Raw genomic sequence first — 18,411 nt, 5'->3', positions numbered from 1 at the left:
ATACATAAACAAAACAAAAGTGTTAATTTTAATAATTTAAAACATTAAACTAGCAACTTGCATTTCATTTTGTTCATATCTCTTTTAGTTTAGATTTAATAAGCTAAGAACCACTGTATATACTCTGACTCTCTCTCTCCCTCTCTCTTGCCGCATTATCTTATCACTGATTAACGTTCACTTTGACTACAGTAATTATTGTAACTTAAGAATTAGCATGGGTGAGAGGGGTAGATAGAGAGAGAGGTAAATACAAAGAGACAAAAATGATCCATAAACTAAACTGTATAACTTTTGGGTGTCATTTTCATGCGATTTGTTCTTGTGTGACACAGTGTAGCGCATTTTGCTGTTGTTTTTGTTGTTGCAAAATTTCAAAGAGACAACGATAAGCATGTGCTGCTCATAAAAGTAAGCAAAAAAGAAATAACAACCGCAACAACAATCATAGTCAGCAGTTCGTTGTCGTTGTCGTTGTCGTTGTCGCTGTTTTCGTCCGGTTTTCGCAGTTTTCTCTGAGTCTGAGAAATTGACCAACGATTCCTACATACACACATGCACTTACATAATTATCTATAATCATGCATAAGTATGTACATACATATGTATGTTGTCTGTTACATGTAATAGCTGTTGTCGCCAATGCCAGCGCGTAGTTGTGTATGTGTACGTACGTGTAGGGTGTCTGTGATTCATGCTAGCCGAGCTGGCCGCATATGCCAAAGACAGCTAGTTTGCGCCATAATTTCAGAAAAAATGTTATGTTATAGCGCGAAAATACGATGATTCGGCCCAGCCTACACTCACCCACACAATCACATCACATCACATCATACACTCATACACCACTCAGTCACATACTTTTCGCTCTGATGCTAGCTCTCAGCCACGGTCTCACACTCTCGCGCTATCATGCTCTCATGTTCTCATGCTCTCTTTAGCTCAGTTGCTCACTCGCTCGTTCGCTCGTTCGCTTGTTATTCGCTACTGTGGTACAGTACGGTTTGCTTTCATTGCTGTTACTGTTTCGCTTTGCTTTTGCTTCTGCTTTTGCTATTGCTATTGCTTCTGCTTTTTAAATTACTTGCCTTGTGCTTTAACATTTGCTGGCGTTCGCTCTGTTTGTGCGTCCCATGCTCTGCCTAGAGAACATTCGCATATTCTTTGTTTAGAATAAACCAATAAACAAAATTTCCCTCAACACGTCGGCTAAAATATTATAATTAGAGATGACATCGTGCTGAACAATCTATCGTGACACGACATTAATGAATGCATGAATATTTTTTCACATATATTTTCACGATCTTATAGAAGCGATAATATAGGTAATGCTATACGATCTGTCGTTCTACTCGATCTTTAAGCTCATTTTGTATAAGCATTCCACCTGCATTGACTAAGGAAAATAAAAATAACATTAATTTTTAATATTATTTGAAAATTTTCTAATTAATCACTTTTTGCATTAATACTTATAAATATTGTTGCGCTTTGTGAAGTACTAATGTATAATTAGACCTGTGATTCCCCTTAAGTCAAGACCATTTCTGGTATATTTGAGGGAGTAAACGTTTTAAGTAAATAGATTTACCTCTGTGGTATCGCCGCTGATCTTGCGACGCTCCACTGAGAGCATATACTGAATTTTGGATTGCATAATCATTGCATTCGAGAGAGGCATGCTCCTTAGTTGGGCCGCAACGCTGAGTCCGAAGAACATAAATTCATCGTCGCCCAGCGATGGTAGCGTCCGAGTTCGATCCAACAACGTAGAGCTTACAACCGGCGTAGGGTTAACTTCGACGGGGGAGGGAGGTTGGGCTGGTGACGTTATGAACCGCAACGGGGGTGGCGGACTTTGAGTCGGCATTACGGATAGAGCTGTTGTGGGTATAAGCACCTGTTGATCGGGCTCGAGTTCCATTTTAATTTCGCGCTTCTCTTCGGACTCCAATGGAAGCAGCTTGATGGTCTTCAAGCGCGGCAATTTGATCTGCAAACGCTTTAAAGGCGGCGTATTTACCAGCACTATGGCTTCGTCCGATTTCTGTATATACGAAATACATTCATGCATACATATAAGCTACAATGTATATAAAATCGGAATGCAGTGCCAAAATTTCGCTTTACCTTGTCCAGAAATTGAGCCATAAACTTGTGCAGCGGTGCAAACCAAGGAATTTTCGGAGTATACTTGGGATTTGCTCTGATCTTCTTCAGCTCCTGGTGATAGCCCGTGCGCAGATTTTTGATTTTCATCTTGACACCCTGTATGGTAATCGGGTTTTCAGTGGGCTCTGCTTCGGCATTGATGCCCATTTGGATGCGCTTGTAGGCGGCATTGCGAGCAGCCCAGAGCTGGGGTCGACGGTTCCAAAGGCACGGCTCACGGCTGTAAAGCTCCACGAACTTCATGTGACGCTCGTCGGTGAAGCGGAATGGTAGGCCGCCATTGCTGGACATGTGGATGGGTGTTTAACAATGGCAGTATATGGGAGAGCAAAACAAAACAGAAACAACAAAAAAACCGTTAGGCGACCGCGTGTTTGCAATGCTCGCTGAGAACTGCGACCAGCCGATTGTTGCTTTGCTTTGCTTTGAGTGCCTTTTTTTGTTGGCGCTCGGGTCTTGCTCTTGCTGTTGCTTTTGCTTGTGCTGGCTTACCGAAGCTTTCGCTTTGCTTTTAGCTTTTGCTCTATGCCATCGCTTGCACGTTATCGTGCTTTACAATTCTCTTTCAGTCAATTAAGAGATGACGAAGATTGGACAAGTGGAGTAGATTTGTAGAGCCGTTGTATCGATATTTTATGACAATCGATTAACGCTTAAACTTAAGGAAAGTAATTCCACATACATATGTATATATATGTGTATGTAAACGTACATATGTATAAAAGTAGTGTTTAGATATGTTTGAGTGAGTTAAGTTATTTAGGTAAGAGAAGAACGGCAAAGTATATACTGCTAACAATCGATTACCGATAAAAACTATTTGTAAATAGATTTTTCTTTAGAAAAAGATGTTTGATATGTGTAGGCTTTGAAGCTAATTTGCATGCCTGAGATTAGCTGATTAATCGAAGGCGATTAAGTCTAAATAGGCCTTAAAGTTAGGAAGAGGATCGTCAGATAACGACTTAGGAGCTGAAGCAGGCTTTGATACTTGCTGACACTTAATATACGATTAAATGAAAGCGATTAAAGCTTGGCTTTTATTTATTTAGTCTTTATAGATCCTTTACAATAATATTACAGAGGTAAAACGTTTCCTGTAGGATCTTTACTTAAGATGGGGTAGAATCTCCTCTGAAACTAATAGAGCAAATCAGTTCTATTTTTATTTTATCAACTAAAGCATATTGAACAAATAGACAAATCGAACGCCATGGCATTGTTCAAGTATTTGATATGACCTTACCTACTTCGCGCTTCTACCCTATGCAATTCATTTGAATTCAAAGAACTCAAAAAGTCTTAAAAAGATTTTCTGTGCAATTTCCCAATGCTGCAGCTTAGCTAGAAATCGCACAGAGAATTTCACAGAGAGAGAGAGTCCTTCGACTGTCTGCCATTCCTGTTGTCCTTGTTGCCTTTGTGCATTGCAAACAGCGCGTGACATCGTTATCCTTTGTACAAACGGCGTTGCCGTTGCCGCTGCCTTTGCGTTTTCCTCTCCCAGCTAGAAATTTACCCTCAAATAGCATCGACTATTACGAGAGGTTTCCTTTAGGCCTTCGGCTTTTTTCACAGAGCTATTCAATAAGATGATGGCGGGAAAACGATCCACAGCGTGCCTTGTGCGCTCGCTTTCGCTCTCAGTCTCGGTCTACAACGCTCCCTCTCTCTCTTTCTACAACGCTGAGTTTGGGTGGGTAACTTAACCCTAAACAGGACAGCAGCCGTTACAAGCAACCGTTACAATGGATAAAAAAAACTGCCCTGCTTGAGATTTTTTACAACGAGAGAAGTGTGGAAGGTTCGTCTGGTAATTTATGTTCTCTTTTTTGCATAAGGTAAACCTCTGGTAACAAAGGTTGCGATAACGATCTATAAAAGATTTCCTTTTGATATGGAAATATATTGCATTTAATTAATTATTGGGTTTTATTTTAATTTGTGAGCTTAATGAGGTTTTGAGGTCACTTAAAGATGTCTAAAATATTTTTTAACTATAACAAATCCATTTAATGCTTTTCTATAATATATACCCTAAAATGCTTATAAGGACATTCAAGAAAACTTTGTATCAGCAGCAACGTACGATTTTGTCATATAAATAATTTCCATTTCATTTCTCGTATATGTATATATATATGTATATCCAAGACATCGAGCATTCCATTTGTGACGTCAGCAGTTGTTTTATCAACATTTTTTGTTTTTCCATTATGCACAACAAAAAGCTTGCTGCTATATAATTCAAAAGCAATATTCGTCGAATGAGTTTGTTTCTTCTGCATTAAAGCCAAACATACGCGTTGATTAAATAAGCTGCTGATAAATTAGTGGATATCCTTGATTTTCTAGAAAAATTGAATGTAAAACTTATTTATGCATAAAGCTTACATTTTCTAGAACTTTGCTTCATAATTCATATTGTTAAAATTAATGATAAACAATTTTCCAAGTACATATAAATTAAGCAAAGACAAACTAGATGCATACATGCGCATATTAATATAATTAAATGTGGATATATAAGTATATGCAGATATTTATACATAATTATGTGCATATGTAAGCATTTAGTGCATGTGGATTTGTAAATTATGTTTTTGCCTGGGATTAAATTGTCATTTTTGGCGCCATTTTTAAGTCAGGCCTCAGAGCCCGTTCTGTATGTACTTCTACGTGACAGTGAGAGAGCCATTGGAAAGAGCCAGATGAAAAGACACTCCACTGCTCTACACACTCATAGCTGAAAATGTGGGGCAGATGAAGAAGTATTTAAATCGTTCATAATTGTCAGTTAGCTAATTTGAAATTGTTTTTATTGTAAACACGCTTTGCGGCTGCCATTTATTGCATTTACATTTCAAACTGAATATTTATTGATGTTATTTTTGTTTTTACCAGGCTTTTATCGGCGTTTCCGCTTTAGTTCTATATTTCCGATTTATCTCAACGTGTATGTCTCAGATAATAAGCCGGCTGGCTTTTCACTCGCTCTCTCGTACATTCGCTCTTTTAGATATGGTTGCGTGTCGTCCGAGAGTAGCAATATATTGCAATAAGCAAATTTAAATATATCAATTTAATGGCATTAATAATAAGCAAAGCTATGTAGTTTAATGCATACAAACGAATCTAACTCATAAATACTTTAATCATTTTGAATATCGAGCAATCATATATGAGTCGTAAGATATTTCAGTAATCGTGTTAGGTCGTGCCTCGTTAAGGGTACGTTTGGAGTCACGCGCTCATCTTAGGTAGCATTTGTGCTTATGTATGTATGTCAACTTCAACGATATCACCATTTTTACCAGCTGCTTGTTTTCGTTATAACACTGGACGCAGAGTTCGTACAGTTAATATTGAGCAGCTCAAGAGAAAGGTTGGTTGTGTCCCAAGAATTCGGTTTAATATAATACATATATAATAGTACGAACAATTTGTTAAGTGAATTGAAATAGTGGATATACGAGTTTTATATTATTTTTTTAATTTAAATTGTGTAGTGAATTAATTCATGAAAGAAATTAACAATTTTCAGTTATCATTGATACCTTTCCAGTGCCCAGTGAGCACACTTCAAATCGCCTCATCACAACGTACGACGTTGCTGTACGAAGAGAGCAAAGCGATGTCTTTTCTGACTTTTTGATTGCCGTGAGCGACGTTCAGTCAAAATGGCTGCTTGGGCTATTTATTGAATTCATTTTGCATAATTATGTGTAAAAAACGCGTTACATTCTTGAAGAATTTATTGTTCGTCAATAACGCACGGCCAGTAAACTTAAAATGCGCGCGTTTTTGTCCTATTCACATATTTTACTTTGTTTCCGTATTTGTATTTGTTTTTACTTGGCATTTAACAGCGTTTCTGCTTTGCCCCTTCATTTGTGCTCTCTCACTCGCTCTTGCTCTTTCACTCTCTGAGAGGGAGAGAAACTGGCCAGCCGGCAATTTATCTGCTGCCGACGTCGCTGTCGCGCTGCGTGACCAACGTTTGCTGCTGCTTTTAGTTTCCTTGCCTTTTTGCTTGATTCACTCAGTACAGTTGAAGTCAGCAGAGAAACGTGAAAGGTTGGTAAACGCACGCAGTCAAAAATTGAAAAAACTAAATTAATTTTGTGCAAGATTTAAAATTTAAATTTAAAGTGTGACAATATAGTTGTTATTTCATTTATTGAAAAGATTCATAAAACAAAATAAAACTGTTTACATACAAGGAAGGAAATTTTTACAATGTGCAATTTCTTGAATGACAGGCCAATTATAATAATTATATAGTGAAAATGCGGTTTCAACATCAATTTTAAAGACATATTTAACAGACTTTTCAGTTAGTTTTCGCCTGCTGCTTAATTTTTCACCATACAAATTTGCTCTTTGTAGTACATTTCTCATACAAAACGTCGCTTGGCCCTGGGCCTGTGCTTGCTATGCCAGTGCAAAAGAGCGCGTCGCATACACGACGCTGCTGTACCACACACAGGCCCAAGCAAAGCAGGCAGTACATACAGAAAAAAGTGTTGCCATTTCGGTCTTTTGCACTCAGCGCTGTGGGAGCAGCATAAAGAAAATGGCTGCTAATGTTCATAATATTGTGATTTGGCATTTAAATGCTGATTTGTTGTTTTTATTAATATGTTAATATTGTTTAGGCTGCGCGCACTCTGGATGTCGTTTCTAGTTAGAAAGACGCGCGCGCGCGCTTTTCAGAATAGTCAGCTTCGACGCTAGCACCAGTGTATGTGTTTGTGTGTGTGTACGTGAGCAGTATTGCCATCTCTTTTGATGCGTTCGGCCATTGCTGCATGTATATGTGCCTGCTTGCTTGTGTGTGTGTATGCTTGCTCTATGGTGGTGGCTTCTTCTCTTTGCCCTTTTTTTTGAGCGGCATTTAATCAGCGTACACATCTCGTATTTTGCAACTGATACTAATTTGATAATTTTTATTATTGATAATTTCATTACAGCTCGAAGCTTAGCAAATTAATTTAGTAACTTACTACTTACACACACAAAGACACAAAATAAAATGGCCGATAAACCAAAACGTCCGCTCTCTGCTTATATGCTGTGGTTGAACAGCGCACGCGAGGGGATCAAACGTGAGAATCCTGGCATCAAAGTCACCGAGGTGGCCAAGCGTGGAGGTGAATTATGGAGAGCAATGAAGGATAAGTCGGTGAGTGGATAATGAGAAAAAATCAATTATATATTCGATAACTAATTAAATTTCTTTATTGCTTTGCAGGAGTGGGAGGCAAAGGCAGCTAAGGCCAAGGACGATTACGATCGTGCCGTGAAGGACTTTGAGGCCAATGGCGGTGGTGGTGGTGCGCCGAATGGAAATGCCAAGAAACGCTCAAAGCCTGCCAAAAAGCCAGCGAAAAAAAGCAAAAAGGAGGAATCTGAAGATGACGACGATGAGGAGAGCGAGTAAAGCATTGTTACTTTGTTGGCATAATTAAAGGAAACCACAAGAACAAATATAGTGGACCTCCTCCTCATTCAGTCAATCCCATTTCGTCTAAGCTACACCACCAACCCCCACACACTCCACACAAACCACATACCCAAAAAAAAAAAAAAAAAAAAAAAAAAAAAAAAGAAAAACCCATAACAATGAGACCACCTCTAATAATATCAAAAGAAACAGGAATGTTGCTGTCCGAAATACGCAACTAAAGAAAACAACAGCAACAACAACAACAAAATGAACATATGCAAAATTGTATTTATACTTAAGAATTTAAGTTTATAGTAGGCGAGTCTTTTAGTATACACATTTCACAAGAGGACAAAACAGTTCAGTTTTTTTTTTTTAATGTCGAGCTCAACGCGCGCCGGATTTTTGAATCCCGCCGCATTAACAAAACTCAAGAAAAAGACGGCGGCAAAACAAATGAAATTGATTGATTTGTGTATCTTGCATAAAAATTTTGTAAATTAAACGATAACGTAATTCCATTATAAATAAACAAAACGAAAAAAAAAGCAAAAAAAAAAGAAAATACAAAACACAAAAATTGTTCTGAAAAACTATATCCTGTACGTGAGTAGAATTTACTCACACAACAACAAGAAAAACACATTGAGAAACGTTGCTAGGGTCGGCCAAAACGAACGGCATATTTACCGTCTATTATATAGATCGATATATACCAATAGCTCTATATGCGTAATGTTAAACAAGTTATATCAGATTTAATGAAAAAGAGTGTACAAAAATGCAAAAACAAAAACAAATGAAGGGAAAAGGCGTTGAGAGAGCTTTTTCAAATGACGTTCAAAAACGAACGAAATTTCGCTCAGGTTTTTCGTAATTATTGAACTCTAGATAAACATCTTTGTTAATCCCTAAAGATGTTGCAAAATAAAAGAAAGTAAAAGAAAAGAAACAAAATATATATTGCATTTAATCTGTAGTCTTAATTAATATCTATATAATTTAATTCCAATGAGAAAAAAATAAAGAACAAAAAAAAAATAAAATAAAATAAAATACGTTTTTTAAATGCGTTAAAAAGAAAATGTTTGGATATTCTTCTTTTTTTTTTAGATTGAAGAGGGCTATGGAATTTTGAAGAGTCTACAATATGCCAGTTGGAATTATTCACAGTTCATTTTGGAAGAATAAAAGGAATAGCCTATTGTTACCTATGGAGTATAGTCCTATATGAAGTTGAATATTATGTGGAATTGCTATATATATCATTTATCCTTAAGTAGAGCATATCCCTGTATAGTTAGCTTAAAGCACTAGGAAATCAAACTCAAATTGAAACGTTTTTATTCTTATTTATTGTTTTTTAAATATCATCTCATATTCAATAATCGATCACTAAAGCTAAATGATTTCATCGGCTGCTGTCGCTGCTGCTGTTTTTGGGATTCCATTAGATGTAAAATGTTTAATGTTTAATGTTTAATGTTTAATGCTATGTTATGTATTTTGTTTATCTCATGCATACAAATACCGTTTCATTACATTAGGCTATTAATTAATTCACGTTCTTGTTGGGATCAAAGTATAGTACTCCATGGGATATTATGTTTAACAATGTTAAGCCTATAAACTAACATTTAACAAAAGCACAATAAGAATTCAGATCAACTTTGAGGTGCGATAGTTAAAATTATGCGCTATAAGATTAAGTCATTAGGTATACACAACATATATATATATAATACACAGATCTATGTATATATATATATAAACAATTTTCAGTTCCGTGCTTGGGATTGGTTCGGATGGGATATACACACACATATAAAAAAAAAGGCATTTAAGATCGTAGAGCTTGATTGGAGTTACTTCGGTTGGTTTGCTTCAGACATATGGTAAATACTTTGAACTGCTTATAGAAGAAGAGTTAATAATACATTTCCATAGATTGACAAATATTAAAAGTTGATTTTGTTTTTGATTTTTTCTTTCTTTCTTTTTTTTGGGTATCCACGACGGACAAACATATCTTAGTTGTGCTTATTTAATTAAAGACAGAACTTATAACAAATATGGCAAAAAAAAAAAAAAAAATGAAAAACAACAAAATCTCTCCCAATGCCGGCGGCAAACAAAAAAAATGAAAAACAAATCATGAGCATGCGAACTGTAAAGGAAAATCTGCTCAAGTTTTTCCCCCGGCTGGCCGTTGCGTGAGTGTGTGTGTGTGTGTGTGTGCAGCAAGTAGACAAAAGACAAACAAACAAACGGAGATAAGCACCATCAGGCTGTGGCATCCTGAACTGACCCGATCCGGCCCGACCCTCTAGTTGCGGTTCAGCCAGAAGATGGTCTTCAGCACAAAGTAGGCCAGGCCCAGACAGTAGACAATCTTCTCGCGCTGCATCCGCTGCTCGTTGTTGATCTCAATGTTGAGCACGCGCCGATTCAGTTTGGCCAGCTGGCGGCGCAGATAGAGGATCTCCTCGTGCGGCGACAGTTCACCCATGGGCGTGCCCTCGCGCTGGGACAGCATGGAGGCATCCAAATTGCTTTGCTGCTGCTGCAGTTGCTGTTGCATCAGCTGCGAACGTTTGCTGCCGCTGCCCGTTGTGAGCTGAGAGAGTGAGAGAGAGAGAGAGAGAGAGAGGAAAAGGAGGTTAGTAAACTTGGCTTAAAGGAGTCACTCAACTCACATCAAAGTTCTGATAGACCATGGCTTAAATACTAAATATAAAATATATCTATCATAAATAGTTGTTTAGCTTTCGGAAATTTTGACAAATTACAAACGATAATTTCAATGACAACTAATTTCAGTTAGTCTAAACAGATCTCTGACTAAAAACCGTCTAGAAGCAAAATTGGCAAATAAGTTAACTTGGCTCAGTCGAAAATTGGCAATGCAAATAAATATTTATAGATTTATGAAAATTTGGATCGTAACACTCCCTGACTTTTCAGTCAGCATCTGAACATCGTACGCCTCTCCACACAGATTGGTAAACAAAATTTAAGAAAAATAAAAAAAAAAATAAATAAATAAAAAAAAATCAATAAAAGTCAAGCTGAGAGTATGTCACAAGCGCACTATTCCGAGGAGGATGAGCTGCCCAAACTGGAGTCCATCAGCAATGCGGTCAAGTGCGAGCAGACGGGCCACATTATGGAGGCGATACTGCTGTACGAGGAGAGCATCTTCAAGCTGAATCAGCTGGCCAATTCGGATCCAAAGAAACAGCAGCTCTATCTCAAGTACCTGAAGATGTACGAGGCGCGCGCCAATCAGCTGCGCGATCAGGTCAAGGCTCATCTGCACTCCAGCAAGATGCTGGAGCACATCACCATCGAACGGGATGCCAGGGGACGAGGCTATCAGCGTCTGCTCGGCGCCTACTTCAACGACAGTGTGAAGGAGGCGCATCTGAATGAGCCGCAGCTCTGCGAGCAGCATCATTTTAAGAATCTGGTGAATTTCTTGGAAGTGCTGGTCAAGAGCTGTCGCTACTTGAAGTACATACGACTGACGACGCGGCCGGATCTGGCGTTGCCAAAGAATCAGCTGCACATCCTGCAGCAGATTCGCGCCGATCTGGCCACGGGCAACATTCACATGAACTTCCAGCTGGATGAGACGCTGCACGATCGCAAGATCGTGCTCAGCTCCGGCGTTGTCATCAAGATCGGACGCGGCCTGCACTATTTCGAGCCGTGCGAACATCTCTATACGCTGGGCCTCTGCGATTTCGATTTTCGCAAATGCCTGGCCACCGAGGTGGACGTGTGGAAGTGCCGGGCCTTTGCCAAGCCGCTCCGGCAACAGCCCGAGCATTCCGTCTACCAACCGACCGCGCCCAAGGACATCGAGCAACGGGCACACCAGGGCATGTCCAGCATCTACTCGAGCGAATAGTGAGCCGTAAAGCAAATTTGGCTTATTGAGGGTATACAGACTGCAGCATTCCTGGTCAAATATTTACAGACTCAAAGAAAATTGTGGTATTAGAGATGAAATTGTACAAATATATGAAAACTAGATACAGACACAGATGGAAAAGGCGAGAGGAGTTAATATAGATATATATACATATATACAAGTAGGAGAAGTGGAAGAGCGAGCACATTATAGATCAAATATTAAATAATATTAAGGAAGAACTATATATAAAAGATATTTAGATTAGTAGATATATTTAGATAGTAGTAGATATATTCCTGATTTGCTAAGATATTCAAAATGAACAATAGATATATGTATATGGTAGGTATAATGTAACTTGAAGATCATATATGAAATAATTTTTGATCTAGCTTAATATTAATTCTCTATATGAGTTTATAGAATACATTTGAATTATATTTTAGGAGCAGAGTTTGATAATGTTTATATACATTAATAATAGCCTAACAATCTTTTATTAATGATAAAGAAAACTAATTGAAAACGCTAGACAGAACTATGAATATAAGTCAAAGAAATATATAAATATATTCCATAATCCTCTCGGATCTACCAGTTGAAACTGAGCTATGCTAACTCTCTCAGAATACTCCCATGAAATCTGTGCTCAAAGCTCTCCCATTAGCCAGCTGACCACACGGATTAAATATTAATAATATCAATACAATTCATAAGCACTCAGCAGTTCGCTAATCTCAAAACAATTGAAATGTGGTTCGGGGCGGGGCGAAAGTTTCGTCATGAGCTGCACTGGCACATGGGCTGATAAGGGATCGAAATCGTATTGAATTACGGCCGTGCAATGTGCCTGGCACGTCACGAAATTGAAGAAGGTATTAGATTAGAAACTTTCGCAGACAGATCTGACTTATATAAAGGATGTAGAAATACATATACAGATAACTAGAGAGAAATGCTGTACTGCATCTGCTCACCTGCGAGTCGGATTCCACGGAATTGGCGTCGTTGCTGTTCTGAAATCCCATGCGCACGTTGCCATTGGAGCGCACATATTGTGTGGCACGTTGTCCCTCCTCGTCGTCATCCACATCGCCGTCCAGATCGTTGCCATAGAAATTGCCGTTGGGTCGTTGGTGCGGTGAGTTCTGCTCCGAGGCCGATGGGAAAGGATGATCCGTGAGTGTGATGACGCGCGGCGGCGTCTGTACACGCAGAAAGCCCACCGACGGATTCTTGGGCAGTATGGAGTTCTCCAATTGGATTTCACGCGGTGCCGAACGCGTCTCCAGATGCTGATTGTGGCCCAGCACCACAATCCTGTCTGGCACATTCATATCGATCTTGTCATGATAATTCCACGAACTAATCATTCCATTCTGATTCGATAGCAACAGATCCTCGTCGGAGTACTCGCCGGTGGCCTTTATCCGTTTCGGCACGCGCATCTTGTCGTTGATCTCGTGCGCATATTTCGCATCATTAAACAGATCATCGTCCAGCCCGTTGAACATGGGAACGGGCGATTGTGGTGTGACCATTTCGTCTCTGGACTTTGGCTCCTCTCTCGTATGTATTTGCCCTCGTCCGACTGGGATGGGGGGCGGCTGCGACTGCTGCGGGACACTGCTATTGGGGCACGGCCAGGGATTTTGTTAGGCGTTGGGCGTTTGGGAGAGGAGACGTTTTCATAACAGTTATAAATCACTGGTAATTTAAGTTCAGATTGCACAACATGTTTGCTATTTTAATGTGTCGTGGAGATTTTGTTAATTTTGTGTTACTTACATTTTTCGAACTGACAGAAATGCTTCCGTATAGATTCGTATATGCCGTGTAAATTCTAAGTTTTTTTTTATTTTATTCTTTTCTTGTCTTTATCGCTCGCTTCGTCGTGCCTTTTGTTGTAGAAATATGTGCGTGCAAAAAGGCAGCAAAAGAATGTACTAAATATAACCACAAAAGCGCTTTATTTGCATTTGCAGTAGAATGTTGTTTAGAAAAGCAGTGCGAAAAACAATGAAACTAACTATGCCATTTAAAACATAAATACAATTCAATATAAATGGATAAATAATATAAATGCTAATGAATCATATTTACTCTCATTTTGTTACATTTTCATTTTTTTTAAATAATGACAGCTGCATCTTGTTATCTGCTGCGTATTGGCAACTCTGGAAATTCACAGCCATTCACCACGAAGCGGTAACAATAAACGCACACAACAACGCGTTGCCGCGCTCATTTACAATATAATTTCTGCCGCATTCGGACGGATTGACAAGCGTCCTTTTTACATGTCAGAAAGATTGGAAATTTTAAAAGACAAAAATTGGTGTACAAATATTAATTAATTTTGCAGAGCTGGAAATACATTTAAAGCATATTGGCTACCGTTTAAATGTAAGTGCATTACGAGTAGATAACAATATTTGTTGCAGTCGCTGTCGCTGTTGGCGACGACGACGACGACGACGCTGGCGTTGACGTTGACGGCGACGTCGCCGGGTACAGTACGCGCCGTTTTTTTCGTGCCAGCTGAAAAGTGTTGCTGTTGTTGTTGTAGCAGTAAATAGTTTGAATGGCCAGACAGGGCGGGAAAGTGTAAACACAAAATGCTATAAATAAAATGTAGCGCGCTTTTCTATATATTATATAAATACATATTGTTTCTGTATTTATTGCAGATCGTGCATATTTAAATTAAGCAAACGCAATGGATCGACGCTCATTACGTTCGCGTCGCGCAGAGGATTTCGCACCCGCTGCTGCTGCTGCCCCACCCACTACACAGTCGGCCGCCGCCGCCACACAGACTCGGCGCGCCAATGCTGGAATTCGCACACGTGCTTCGCCCTCACGCAACAAGGTGCCGCCCCCCGAGCCGCCCGTCGCCGATGTAGGACTGCGCGCCCGTCGCTCCAGCCGGCCGCGTTCCGCTGCCGGACAGCCGGTCGCAGCGCCCCGCACAACCGCCACGCGGTCTACGGCCAAAGCGCCAACGCCAATCAAGGAAGTCAATGAGGTTGGTGCAGGTTTCTATATTCTATTTGTTTATATATAGAGATAAACTTAGCTATATATAAATAGATAAACTAGATATATGTAGTAGACATCTCTATGTGTGTATGTTTTGTGTTTGTGTTTATTTTAACCGGTCTGCCTGTTAAGTTTTTTCAACTTTGTTATCTTGACTTGGTCCAATACAATCAACGTTGAGGTCTTATCTCGTAGAGCTGTTTGAATGTGTATGTGTAGTATAAGTTTTTATATATAAACATTTTTAATTAAAGATTTTATGTGGCTATTTAGTGAATTGTGATTAGTAGGAGCTCTTCCATTAAATATATAGTATGCCTTTTAGTTTAGCATTATTATTTAGCTTCCATTTTATAATACTCTGTTGAACTGACCTCGCCATGAAATTTTGTGTATGGAATTTATTATATAATAGTAGTATAGAATATATAAAATATTGTATTATATATTATCAAAAAGAATATTTGCAGTAATCATATTTGAAGTAATCATTTTTATCTGAAGAAATATATTTTTAATTATCATTTTAATTTAATTTTTATCTGTATATTTATTTCTATAGTTATATAGAGTTTATTTTTTGTAATTTTTGTAATTCTATATCAATTATTATTATTTATTATTTTTATATTTTTTATTATTATTTATTTACGTCTGATATGTCTATTTATTTTTATAATTATATTTATATTTATATTTATATTTATATTTATATTTATATTTATATTTATATTTATATTTATATTTATATTTATATTTATATTTATATTTATATTTATATTTATATTTATATTTATATTTATATTTATATTTATATTTATATTTATATTTATATTTATATTTATATTTATATTTATATTTATATTTATATTTATATTTATATTTATATTTATATTTATATTTATATTTATATTTATATTTATATTTATATTTATATTTATATTTATATTTATATTTATATTTATATTTATATTTATTCATTCTTTATATACGATAATTGAGTATCAATATATTCCTTATAATTTGACTACTCCAACGATGCTCATCCCTCTCTTCTCTCTTCTCTTAGGTATCGTCTCCCGTGCGCACCCACAGCAGCTTTCCAATGACCATGACCACGAACACATCGTCTCGTGCGCCGAATATGGCGCTGCTCACGTCCTCGGTGAACAGTCCGAACATCAGTCGCACCTACAGCAGCTCCACGACCACCACAGAGTACATTGAGATACGCACCGAGGGCGGCACTGGGGATGAGGTGGACACGGAATCGATACGCAAGCGCCTCACAGATCGACTGCGTCGTTCGCTCTCGAAGACCATCTCGACTGTGGCGGGCTTGAATGCGGATGAGAATAGGAACAGCTCGGACAGGGGCAGTCGCTATAGCCGATCCGTGTCGCGTTCCGTTTACGATGACGAGGATAAGAGCTCGAAGCGCAGCTACTCCACCGGCGAGGAGGACATCATCGAGGAGGAGGAGCAGCTGGAGGATGAGGATGAGCAGTTCCGCAGCTTCAATGTTACGCGACAGTCAAGGACGCCGGACAACTCCTGCCGGAAGCGGCTGGCGCCCCAGGAATTTGGTGGCTGGCCTGGAGCACTGCTCCTGCTGCTGAATGTGCCCGTTCTGGTCTACTATCTCACCTGGAGCTGTACGGCGCGCAACGGCTGTCAGCTGAAGCGGCCCAATCCCATGGCTCTGCTCGACTGGAACTATCTGACGCGTCAGGTGTTCCTGCCGCACGTCGTCGGCGTCTTCTCGGCCTACCAGTTTGTGGTCTTTCTGCTGGTGGCCCTGCTGCCCGGACGACGTGTCCATCTCACACGTGAAACGTACAAATTCAATGGATTGGGTGTCAGCTTCACCCTGCTGCTCGCTGGCGGCATCGCCGAGTATCTGAAGTATCCCGTGGTCAGCTTCATACTCCGTCACTATCTCAGATTCTGCATCTATGGCCTGATCAGCGCCTTTGTGGCCGCCGCCTGGAGCTACTGGCGCGTCGACACCACCAAATACAATGTGCTCCGCCAGACGCTGGTCAATGACTACGGGCGCAGCGGCAACTTCGTGATCGACTTTGCCCTGGGCCGACAACTGAATCCCAAGTGGCTGGGACGCGTCGACTGGAAGCAATACTACTATCGGCTCTCCCTGGTCAGCACCCTGCTCTATGCCGTCTGCTACATCTACCAGACGCTCCAGTGGCCCCAGTGGCCCCAAGCCCAGGAGGGCTACGTCCATCTCGTACGCTACTATTGGCAGAATGTCAACTACGATGCCGGCGCTCTGCTGGCGGCCAGTTCGCTCCTGTTGTATGTGCTGGATGCGCAGATCTTCGAACATCATCTCAGCTGCTCCTTCGAGCTGCAGCACGAGGGCTACGGCTGCCTGCTGCTCCTGCGCTACGCGGCCACGCCCTATCTACTCAGCTCGGTCAGCAAATACTTCTACGAGCAGCGCGTGCCCATCAGCTGCTGGTATGCACCGTACGCTGTGCTCTGCCTGCTGCTGCTGGGATTGGGCATCAAGCGCTACAGCTGCGCCTACAAGTACAAGTACCGTTTGAACTCGCAGCATCCCGTCTTCGCCAACATCGAGACCATTCACACCTACCAGGGCAACCGGCTGCTGCTGAGCGGCATGTGGGGCCATCTGCGCCAGCCCAACTATCTGGGTGACATCATCGCGCTTTGCGCTCTGGCCGCGCCCATGATCCTGCGTCCGGCTTGGCCGCCGCTGCTGTCGCTGCTGCTGCTGATCCTAGTTCTGTTGCATCGGGCCACGCGCGCCAATGCGCGTAATCAGGAACGTTATTTCTCCTCCTGGCAGCGCTACTGCATCCTGGTCAAATACTACATAATACCCAAGGTTTTCTAAGCTCCAGCGAAAGCTCAAGGCGCATTTTTTGATTTGGCTCTGCCCACCGCAAATTTTTGATAATTTTTTTTGTTTTTATTTTAATTTTATTTTAATTGTATTTTTATTTTTCATTGGATTTCAACTCGAATTATTTTCCTGTACATATATTCTCAGGTTAGCGACCTGTCGTCCTTCATTTCACATTTTCACCTGTTTCATTTTTCTCGATTTTAATTGATTTTAGTACAAAGCAAAAACAAAACAAAACTCGACATTTATTTTACTTCAAGGACAAGATTATATGACTAGCCATATAAAGGATGTAATACAAATTATATATATATACACACACACACGCGACTTATATGATTGATATATAAATTGAGCATATTCTAAGCTTTAGAATTTATTATTTAACAACTCTGATATATAATTTTAGTTATAACAATTTTAAATACATGTACCATGTAAATATATTGCAATTACTTAAATCTAATAAACAAAATACATTCGTTTCTCAATTGAAGGAAACGAAAAAAAACACAACTATTTGATTCTATTTTAGTTTAGTTAATTGGCTTAAATTTTTTATAATGTAATTTTTCTGCAAATGAGAAAAGAATTATTCTTTGATTTTATGTAATTGAGTTTTTATGTTTAGAGTTTATTGTTTTTTAAAGAATTATTCTTTGATTTTAATTGAGTGAAATACTTTTTTTTTTTTTTTTTTTTTTTTTTAACTAATAAATTGTATATTTTATAGAAAAGAGTATTACGTATGCGCTCCCGCTCTGAGCAAGAATGAACTCTCGGCTCTTTTCTTTTTTGATGTTATTCCTTCACGAACATCGTTTAGGGAGAGACACGATTGACGTTCGTGCTATGAGTCTGAGTAAGCAACAGTCTCATTACGTGATCGTGAATCGTGTCGCTCCCTAAACGTTGTTCGTGAATAAATAGCCC

General features: G+C 39.4%; 5 protein-coding genes across 8 annotated transcripts; 3 read left to right on the top strand and 2 right to left on the bottom strand.

The window, feature by feature from the left end:
- Positions 1 to 1,250: 1,250 nt before the first annotated feature.
- Positions 1,251 to 2,650, bottom strand: LOC6580279. Its single transcript, XM_002006092.4, has 2 exons — positions 2,134 to 2,650; positions 1,251 to 2,050 (listed from the first exon to the last, which is right to left on the bottom strand). The coding sequence occupies exons 1-2, from the start codon at positions 2,464 to 2,466 to the stop codon at positions 1,577 to 1,579; spliced, it is 807 nt and encodes a 268-aa protein (XP_002006128.1). The 5' UTR covers positions 2,467 to 2,650; the 3' UTR covers positions 1,251 to 1,576.
- A 3,528-nt stretch (positions 2,651 to 6,178) lies between these two features.
- LOC6580278 (high mobility group protein D) lies at positions 6,179 to 8,393 on the top strand. Its single transcript, XM_002006091.4, has 3 exons — positions 6,179 to 6,252; positions 7,149 to 7,360; positions 7,430 to 8,393. The coding sequence occupies exons 2-3, from the start codon at positions 7,211 to 7,213 to the stop codon at positions 7,616 to 7,618; spliced, it is 339 nt and encodes a 112-aa protein (XP_002006127.1). The 5' UTR covers positions 6,179 to 6,252; positions 7,149 to 7,210; the 3' UTR covers positions 7,619 to 8,393.
- Positions 8,394 to 8,960: 567 nt separating this feature from the next.
- Positions 8,961 to 13,482, bottom strand: LOC6580276 (transport and Golgi organization protein 11). 4 transcript variants are annotated; one of them, XM_015164152.3, is made up of 3 exons: positions 13,332 to 13,482; positions 12,521 to 13,250; positions 8,961 to 10,241 (listed from the first exon to the last, which is right to left on the bottom strand). In XM_015164152.3, exons 2-3 carry the CDS (start codon positions 13,082 to 13,084, stop codon positions 9,951 to 9,953), a joined length of 855 nt encoding a protein of 284 aa, XP_015019638.1. In that variant the 5' UTR covers positions 13,085 to 13,250; positions 13,332 to 13,482; the 3' UTR covers positions 8,961 to 9,950. The 4 variants fall into 4 exon arrangements, with proteins under 4 accessions (XP_015019638.1, XP_002006125.1, XP_032585639.1 ...); XM_002006089.4 differs by having other exon boundaries at positions 12,521 to 13,172; XM_032729748.2 differs by having other exon boundaries at positions 12,521 to 13,169.
- LOC6580277 (MIT domain-containing protein 1) lies at positions 10,376 to 11,681 on the top strand. Its single transcript, XM_032729749.2, has one exon. It carries the CDS (start codon positions 10,701 to 10,703, stop codon positions 11,535 to 11,537), a length of 837 nt encoding a protein of 278 aa, XP_032585640.1. The 5' UTR covers positions 10,376 to 10,700; the 3' UTR covers positions 11,538 to 11,681.
- A 298-nt stretch (positions 13,483 to 13,780) lies between the features above and the next one.
- On the top strand, positions 13,781 to 17,649 carry LOC6580275 (lamin-B receptor). Its single transcript, XM_002006088.4, has 3 exons — positions 13,781 to 13,949; positions 14,234 to 14,571; positions 15,655 to 17,649. The coding sequence occupies exons 2-3, from the start codon at positions 14,263 to 14,265 to the stop codon at positions 17,464 to 17,466; spliced, it is 2,121 nt and encodes a 706-aa protein (XP_002006124.1). The 5' UTR covers positions 13,781 to 13,949; positions 14,234 to 14,262; the 3' UTR covers positions 17,467 to 17,649.
- Positions 17,650 to 18,411: the final 762 nt, after the last annotated feature.

This window comes from Drosophila mojavensis, unplaced genomic scaffold (genome assembly GCF_018153725.1).
Source record: "Drosophila mojavensis isolate 15081-1352.22 unplaced genomic scaffold, ASM1815372v1 contig_80, whole genome shotgun sequence".
NCBI classification, from domain to species: domain Eukaryota; kingdom Metazoa; phylum Arthropoda; class Insecta; order Diptera; family Drosophilidae; genus Drosophila; species Drosophila mojavensis.
This window is presented reverse-complemented; position numbering and strand designations above follow the sequence as displayed.